This window comes from Hyposmocoma kahamanoa, unplaced genomic scaffold (genome assembly GCF_003589595.1).
Source record: "Hyposmocoma kahamanoa isolate Upper Pololo Valley unplaced genomic scaffold, ASM358959v1 76, whole genome shotgun sequence".
Lineage (NCBI taxonomy): Eukaryota > Metazoa > Arthropoda > Insecta > Lepidoptera > Cosmopterigidae > Hyposmocoma > Hyposmocoma kahamanoa.
The window spans coordinates 546,696-556,462 of NW_020653900.1; the positions used below are offsets into that span (position 1 = coordinate 546,696).

A 9,767-nucleotide genomic window follows, 5' to 3' on the forward strand; every position below is an offset into this window, starting at 1 on the left:
GCCTTAATTGTCCAACAAATCAACTTTACGTATGTCGTACAAATAATTGTGTCTCTTGAGTCACCTGGTATGTCTTCGGGCTTACAAATTGTCCCCATTTTGTGTGATATTTTTTGTGCAATTTTAGTTTAAGTAAAAAGTTATAGAACAAAGTTTTGTACATAAGAACCTTAAAGAATGACTGTTGGTAGTTACATATTAAGTGCATCTTTTTTGTTTCTAGGAACAGAGTTATAAGAAAAATTTTCCAGTTCATTTTACTCTGTTACTCCGGAGACACACATGTGATGTATTTTTAAAAGAATGAGGCTGTTTTTTTTTAGTTATGATACCGCCATATTGATTCATTAATATACTTATTGATATTAAAGTACAGTGACTGATTACAAAGTTGGTTTTTATTTTATGTCAGGTAGGAGACGTTATCAAGTGTCATTTCTGAAATAAAGGCATAAAACTACTGGAAAACTCAACGAAGCTCGATGCTAGTTATAGATTTATAAACTACAGAAGATTATTTAGCAATATTAGGCGCAGATAGAGCAAAATAACAGAATTTGTTTTTTTACCCAAAAAGTTGATTCAGTGCAGAAAATAGTCGATCCACCCAGTTATCGCAGCCTTACTTTCGGAGACAGAGTCCATAGCCCGACGCAATCTTTCTGAATTGACATGATGTAGCTAATTGTTGACATGACAAGGCCAAGACTTGCTAACAACGTTGAAATGTCCCCGTTCTACGATTTGTCTTTGTATTTAATTTCGTTACTTAGTAATATCTTTGTTAATATTGTTCAATAAATTGGGAATCGCTGTGTATGTCGGAGTGGGAAGGTACGAATTTAGATTATAGACTCAGATAGATATATCCCATCCTTAACAATAATGTGACTAAATAAGATCACAAGTTGGCTGATGTACAATCAACATGGTGAAATGGGGATATATCAATTCGACTCAAAACCATTGTGCTTACGGATGCTCCATAAATAGCATGTCTCACTTGCTCTCATGCCCACTGTATCCGACCAGCTGCACCCGGGAAGACCTGCTAAAGGCAACAGTTAGAGGTGTAGAGATGGCTGCTCACTGGGACAAAGAAATATAACACAGGATTTCTACTCGTTTCTGGCATTGACTCGACAAGAAGAAGACTAAATAAAGAAAGTAATTTTTGGGAAATTAACAAAGTAGATTGAGAAAATAACGTACCTGACGCCTGCAATACATATATTTAACTTTCACTGGTATCAGATTTGGCAAAATTGCATTTGATATGAATAGCCAAAAAATATTAGTTAACTCTCTTATAATATCATATTTTTATCATTGAGGTCAATAATAACGCACGTACTCAACATAGCTCCGCACTAGGGAAACTTTGTGTCGCGGGTGCCCTGGACACACATATAGACAACCACAAATTACACACAAACTCACCAGAGAAATAAATGTAGATCATACAAATAACTTCTCCCGGCCCGGGAATCGAACCTGAGTCGGGAACGGAGGCGGTTAAATATATAAATAAAGAACAGCTATCTATCGAACAGAACACAAAGACAAAAGTCAGTCAGCCGTGGTCATGGTACTTATAAAGATACCACAAAACGTTGGTTTATTTAAAAACACAAATATAGGTACTCGATTTAATAGTTCTTCTTTGCGAGTCGACTCTGACGTTTATATTTGTAAGGACTAGTACTCAGCGACGGACACATCATTATCTGTGGCGTTATACAGATCAAAAGAAGATGATATGGACAAAACATGTGCCATAGTCTGGGGAGAGGCACCACATATACATGCACTCTCAGAGCTATAATCCATAATCAATCTATTTAGAGATATCCAAATTTGCCAAGGTAGATTCTGTCCAGGAGCGAGGTGCTCCGACAGCGGAATGAGTGATGCCGTGGGGTATCTCTCCTTCCAGAGACATCCGTATAAGTCTCTGGAGGAGATTGTCTTGGTTAGATTCCCCTTCCACCTACCTACTACTACCACGTACCTACTGGTACTAAAGGGAGAGACAGACAGGGTATGTAGATAGGCTTTTACAGTCTTACCGACCATCTTGAGCTCAGTGGTTCGGTTGTTGAGGACTTCGGGCTTGTGTCCAGTTAAAACAGGGTTTTTTAACCTGTCGTCCATGGACCCCTAAGAGTACGTGTAAGGTGAGCCTGCATTAATGTAAGTGTAGTAATGTTGTGAGTAAATAGGTGTTGTACGCGTGATCTTTTCGAATTTTCACGCCCCTTGTTGGCCATGCATTATTAGAGCGAACGAGACGCGCGTAAGTGCCTTCGACGTCAACGCAACCCGCGTGTCTTTCTTCTTCATCTTTTTGGAAAGCGTCCGAGAGTGCTTTGAAATTTTGAGAGGGGTCCATGATTAGAAAAAGGTTAAAAAATCCTGGTTAGAAGATCACAGGTTAGGAATACCTGGAAGGACCAATTTTGGAAATAAACTTCTCTAAGTTGATTTAACGTAGGTACTGCGCATGTCTTCCATTGGGCTAGGTTCGACTACGGACTTCGACTTGCTGCAATATTTACGTACCTTTTCTATGTGATTCCAGTAAAAGCAGGAACGCACCCAGCGCGACGTTGGGCATGGTGTGGCTGTGCAGGGCAACTCGGGGCGGCTCTAGCTGCTGCTGGAGGGGCCGCTATCCTTGCTGCTTTGGCGTCAGCCGCTAGAGCGAGGGCCAGTCCTCGACCGCTGTTGATCAGCAACTCTTTAGCAGGTAGACGTAAACTGCAGGATGTGTCACAAAACTCATTAAAATGAAGCAAATTGTACATGAAATTGTTAAAATGATTAAACATTCAAACCATTGACTTACAAATAAATGGACGACGGGTCTAATACAAAAACCACGAAAAAAATGTCCCAAGTCAACCTATTTAAACGTAGTGACATGTAAAGGAATATGATAAAGCTAAAACGTTGAATTTAAATTGTAATGTCAACGCAGTACTGTCTAATTTTGCTTGCTTCGCTGTCAGTCGAACAAACGAAGACTAAAGCGTGAATGACGCTCTGTATACGATTTCAACGCCTAATAAGTTCGGACACTTTTTAGCGCGGACCCGACGTCCATATAATTGTAAGTCAATGATTCAAACGCAACACACCACAGGCGTAGGCCTGGTTTTTAATGTCCGACAGGCCTTTAAGAGTCTATACAACCTCAAATGACTTTGAATCCGCATAACAGTGAAAGTGTTGAAGTTGTAATCACTTTGGAACCTTGTCCTAAATGTAATATAATAAAATTATACACTGATTTTACAAGACAAAGTGCTGACTTATATAATTTGATAAATAAGAAATTGAACATTTACCCTATGAATTTATACGAGTGTAAGAGTACCCTGAACGCATGGCTTAAAACACAAAAATACAGTGAAGTGGAAAGTCTGTTACAAATTATAACGTGACAAAATCACACACCACACACGCACGCACGCACGCACGCACGCACGAACGCACGCACGCACGCACGCACGCACGCACGCACGCACGCACGCACGCGCGCGCACACACACACACACACACACACACACACACACACACACACACACACACACATTCAGACATTTTCGCTATGTTCTCTTTTTGTTTTTATTTTGAACTACTTACTTTTAGATTTAAAACAAATAATTGGAAATAAATCATAAACTTTTTGTACATACTATTAAGGAAGAGCGGGGTCTCCTGACACAGGTATTTATATACTTAAAAGGAGTACCCTTGCCACTAATTTGTTTTGTATGATTTGTTGATGAATAAATATTTTTGTATTTTGTATTTGATTAGTACACGGTGTGAATACACGATTACTAAAAAAAATTAAAAGAAAAAACACAAACTTACCTCGAAATTTTGCAAAAAACCGCTGCATTCAATAGATACTTTACATATACCAATGATTTTTTTAAACTCAACTGTAGTAAATATTAGTATAGTACACGATAACCATTTTTCAAACGGCTTCAATTTCGTTTGTAAAAGAATAAATGCTGAGATAAACCGCTCGCCCCGCGCAATAGAACAGAATCAGTACGGGAAAAATTTTAACTCGAGCTTTTCGAGATTCTTAAATAATAACTACCTCCGTGGCCGAACGGTTACCATACCGGACTGCCACGCAGAGGTCCCCGGGTTCGATTCCCGGGCCGGGAGAAATATTTGTATGGTCTACATTTATTTCTCTCGTGAGTTTGGGTGTAATTTGTGGTTGTCTATGTGTGTGTCCATGGTACCCGCGACACAGGGTTTCCCTAGTGCGGGGCTATGTTGAGTGTGTGCGTTATTATAATAAATAAATAGACGCATACGTTGCTCTGATCCCAAAGTAAGTAACTAAATCACTTGTGTTATGGAAATCGGAAATAACTACGATACCACAAACACCCAGACCCGAGACAATACAGAAAAGTAAGTTTTCTACATCGACCTGGCCGGAGATTGAACCCGGGACTGCAAGCCACTCGACCACGGGTTATGTCAGGACTCACTAAATCACGGGCCGTGGGAAGCCACTTTAAACTCATAACCTGAAATATGGGTACCAGACCCTGGGAGTACTACCCAGAACACCCAAACCAGAACGTCCGTTTGTTTGGCCTTGGTTAGGACTACTTTAGGGAACGGATCCCTGGTCACCGAAAGCGCTAACCACGGGATCTTGAATATATTTATACTTCTTCAAAACCTTACAATAAATTGATTATTGTCTATTTCTTAAATTTCAGTACTCTTCACCCTCGGCGCTATATCCGTATGGCTGACAGAGTACTTCCTGCGGTTGCAGTACAACGTCATGTCTGATGAAGACCTTGCCAACACGTGGACTTCTGATGGGATGGCGGATCTGGGCCTTTCTTTTTGGTAAGAACATTTTAAAGTTCAGCGGCAAATCAGATGGTAATATGTAGAATAAAGGTGTTGATACACTTAACGTGTAATCGGCTTGAGCCGAAAAAAGTGAGCTACATTTATCAACTTATAATAAATGTGAAGGCAATACTTTAGTATAAAACTACAAAAATATAAAAATAAATACAAAATATTGTATAAATATACGTGTAATAAAAATAATTAAAATTTTATCGGAAGAAATTCCTCTGCACTGCAAAGGATCCAATAAAAGGAGTTTATAAAACATTCGCCGTTTGTAACACTTTAGATTTGCGGGTTGGTGTTCTTAATACAGGGACATAAAGTTTTTTTTTGACCAGCTTAATATGATCCCTATTGTGAATCTGTTGATTCCTTCAAATCATCTTTTATTATTTACTCAGGTATCTAAGCGTCGTATTCTAGAACTCTACTCAATGCTCAAGTCAGGACTTGAGTATTCCAGTGAGCACTGAAAATCATAATCAAGTCCTTGCCATTAGAGTCGTATTTCCAGTGCTTGAAATCATACTCAAGTCTGCTCAAGTCCTGACTTGAGCATTGAGTAGAGTTCTGGAATACGGCCCTAAGAGCACTGGCTGTCGTGCTGTGCCTATGTACCACTTTACTACTAATATCCCAAGCGCAAATACATGAGAACATATACATACACACAATACAAGCAGCCCAATCAGTTTTGGTTCTATTATACCCTACGTATACATCATACGCATTTTTCACTTTTGATTTACATATTTTTTTAAATTTTCTCTTGGTCGAAGCGACATCATCTTTGTCATTTATCCGGCTTCACTGAAAACCAGCGTAACGAAGGATTTTCTAACGTCTCGTTTACAATAAGTAATTTGTTTATTTTTGTTATCATTTTTTAATATGTTGTTACCAAATGATTGTTTGTGCTCTTTCTCCTAATTCTGTGTCGATGAGTGTGGTTACTCCTGTACTACAATGCATTTATTGTCTGGCTGCGGTGAATATCAAGATCTGATTCATGACCATTATTATCGTACTTATAATCTACAGTAGGAGAACGGTTGTTTCTCAACATCAAGGGCGTTGCGCTACTATAAGGAAAATAAATACTGTGCTATGGTCGCAGCAGCAATACATATGTATATGTTGCTACAAGAATGTAATAAAAACGATGAGATTTTTTGTGAAATAACCCCACTAGTTGTGTTAGAGTTAATAATACAAAGATCGAACTCGCAGAAGAATTTCTTCGAGCCGGTGGGACTTGAACCCACGACCATGCTGCACCGTAGCATTGCGCTTACCAACCGAGCCATAGGTCAAGTTACCGGGTTGTCGAAATTCTCCTATCTGTTTTTTGTTATATATCTTTGTACTGGCTCTTTCGGCATTCGTCGCTGCTAGTGACACCTAGTGAGAGATTTTTTTTGAAACCTCGCCGCAGCCGGTACGGTTTTGTAAAATAATTCGACTTATTTAGATTTTTAATATTGTGATCATTTATACAAAGATTTTATGTAAGAATGTATTTTTCCATTCTGTTTTCAGGTTGGTAGTGGCAGCATCAATATCAGCGCTGGCAAACATCATATGCGTCATGGTGGCCATGGCTGATGGAAGAGATGAGGACACCATTGCACCTGCGCTTGAGGAGAAAGTCAATGGCGCCATTATGTTGTATTAACAAGAAATGTACCTATAGAGGGCTATCCCATGATAGAAATTCTTTATGTGCTAAGAACGAATCTAGCGAAAACTTAAGCGCACACAATTACGCTCGATTGTCCAGACGTGGTTATTTGTCTCGACGGAAAAAGACACTTCTGTGTAAGAAGTCAAATTTCTTAACGAAATTTTCATAATACGAAAGTTATTTATATCGAAGATAATAAGTCCTTTTTATTATGGAGTCGATGTCGTAGATAGCTTGGATATTTGTGACTTCATACATATTACTACTACCTATTAAAGACAGATAAATGTAATCCCACTTCTAAAAACAATCAAGGAATTTAAGAAAAATATCCATGATTTCTTTTATCGACTGAAGCGGAGAAGAGACTTATTTAAACAGCCAATAGGAATTTGTTATTTTGACATTATGTTTTACTTTACAAATATAACGGGCTCCTATTGGTTGTTAATACACGTTTTCTCCGCTTTCAAAGATAACTCGTGTGACGTATTAATCGAGAGTGGATAGCTTGGAGAATTCAAGTTAAAACTTCAGTTTATGATACACAAAATGACTGATTGCGAGTTGACGGCGAAAGAATTATGCTAAAGTTGTAATTCGTACCTAACGGCCTATGAAAACTTTTTAAATAAGGAGGGGGATGGAGAACGGGAGTATTGGGTTGTGGGTTTTTGTTTCATTTATGACAAATTAAAATACAGAGCCGCCAAGTTATCTGTGATATAGCAGTAAAACGACCTAGCGCTACCGTATTTGAAAACGACAAACTTTGTGTAATTAGATATCCAAATTACAAAGCAACAGCCTAATGTTTAGAATAAGTTCACGCACAGCGCCATCTATGAACCTGTTCGTGTAATTATGATGGGATACACAGTAGCAAGTAGCCTAAGGTAACTGTTACAGTGAGTTACACTTTTTACAATTAAAAAAAAAGACAATTTTAAATTTACAATTCCGTCCAAAGTCCGTCCAGGTTGTTTATACATTTTAAAAAGCATAATATCTTAACTGACAATATTATTCATTTTAATAAATTTATCACTACTGTAGTTTAGCAACACTGCGATACTAATAATACCACACTTATCATTAACAAATTGTGCGTCCCATTGCTGAACATGGGTCTCATCCATGAAGAGGGTGTATGACAGTAAGTTATTAACTTATTTATTTTAATTTAATTATTACGGACAAACCAGTTACAACCTTTCAAGTATCCTTTTTCACAATAATACAACAATTCTGACAATATTCCTGACCACTCATCCGCAAACAAGTCGCATTCATGGTTGGTGGCAACAAGAGAATTGGACGTTGACAGGGAGCGCGCTACAGTTTGGGACCACGGGGTGGCAAACATGTTTTGTCTTTTACTGCGGTGACAGTTGTTAAGCGCATAGACTCTACACAGCTTATCATGCAAATCTGGGGAATCTATATTACCGCGCAGAATTTTGCAAGTAACCACCAGTTGGTGTTTCATTCGCCTAACCTCCAACGAATTATAACCCAGACAACCCAACAGAAACGAAATAGGATACATATAGGGGTAGTACCCATTTGCACGTTTGTACTAGTATCTAAGAAATGCTTTTTGCGCTTATTCTAACATATGAGCTTTCATGTGGGTTCCACACGCACGTGGAACTTTCCAATTTACTAATTAAGCTTGCAGTACTCTTTATAAAGCAACCAAGTTATTTGTAATATGAATTACATTTAATATGTTGTAATGTGGTGGCATTGGGTTCTTTTTTTGCCATATCACTCAATTTGACGGCAATGTACTACTGTAATGTGAGGTCTACACACTGAGCGCGAGGCTGTGTAGTTTTCATTAGTGTCAAAAGATCAAATTCTACTAATATCAAATCGTCTCAGTTGTTTCGTTATCGAGTGTCAATGGCTGGATTTTGTACGTGAGATGCTATTCAAGTGATTTTGCAATTTTTTATTTAATTTTTTTTCTGCTCTTCAATGGCAAGTCGATGGCACGGCAATGGTGCAGTCTACTACTATTACATATCACACTGCTAATACAATAGTGTATTAACTCAAAAAGTGAATGTTTTCAGAATAGCTGAAAAACTGATCACTCAGTTCCCGTGAAAGATTATTATAATTGACGTATAGGTTAAAATTTATTAGACATCAAAACAACTCGCGATGAAGGTAGTCGTCGACAGCGCAAGAGGGTATACAGATATGTCTGCTCTTAAAGCTGTCATCTGCCGCCGTCCAGTCAACCCGTGGCCATGGAGCGTGCAACCGTTCCGAAATATCGGGAAAATAAAAAGAAGTCATACCGTGGTAAGAAACCTGATATTAGTGACAATCATTTGACAATTTTATTGACGTGTAGAAAAACAAGTTTTACGTTCAGAAATGGTATAATCCTGAATTTCACATATTTTGAGTTACAACAGTATTGTAATAGCAGTGCGTATAATATAAATAATAATTTAATTTGAAGACTAAATTGCTCACTAACCGAGATAAAAATAAGCTATGCATATGCATAAATAAATGAATTATTATAGCAATTTCCACGGTAGTTTTAGTAAGGCATTCGGTATTTTACAGGATATATCATGGAGAGTGTGCGATGGAATTACACGATTTAATCCGCCTTCCCCTTTCCATCACCGGGGGACTAGAAGTAGGCTTGGATTCCACCCCTTTGTTGTGGATATTCCAAAGATTCGCACGAACCTTTATGCTTCCACATTCATATGGCGAACGGCTATGGAGTGGAATTCCCTGCCTGCAGACTTGTTCCCCGAACGTTATAACTTGGATCTTTTCAAGGCGGGAGTGAATAGGCATTATTTAGGCGTGCATGCTCAATCGTCGACCTCATCGTCACTTTCCACCAGGTGAGATGGAGGTCAAATGCGCACTTACATTTGTATAAAAAAGGCAACATCCGTCGTTAGTTATTGAACGAATGAAAATGAATAAATCACTGCCATTCCACTGGCATTCTATTGAGACTCAACTGCCATTGCCACTCTGGCCTTCTTCCAGAGTCTCCCTGGAATTGCAATGACCTGTTTCTATACCTTTCTTACTACCAGTCGTACTAGTATGGAAACTGCCTCGCGCTCAGTGTGTGGATCACGCCAGTTTGAATTTATGTAATGAATCTCCATTAAAATATTGATAT

General features: G+C 38.5%; 1 protein-coding gene across 4 annotated transcripts in view; it reads left to right on the forward strand.

Moving 5' to 3' along the window:
• The window catches only part of LOC113232382, a 69,625-nt gene extending 61,228 nt beyond the window's left edge, over positions 1 to 8,397 (forward strand). For all 4 annotated transcript variants that reach the window (XM_026467076.1, XM_026467080.1, XM_026467079.1 and 1 more), the window contains exons 3-5: positions 2,582 to 2,749; positions 4,764 to 4,899; positions 6,451 to 8,397. In XM_026467076.1, the coding sequence (XP_026322861.1) occupies positions 2,582 to 2,749; positions 4,764 to 4,899; positions 6,451 to 6,586 (440 nt within the window). In that variant the 3' untranslated portion in view covers positions 6,587 to 8,397. The remainder of the gene's footprint in view (positions 1 to 2,581; positions 2,750 to 4,763; positions 4,900 to 6,450) is intronic.
• Positions 8,398 to 9,767: the final 1,370 nt, after the last annotated feature.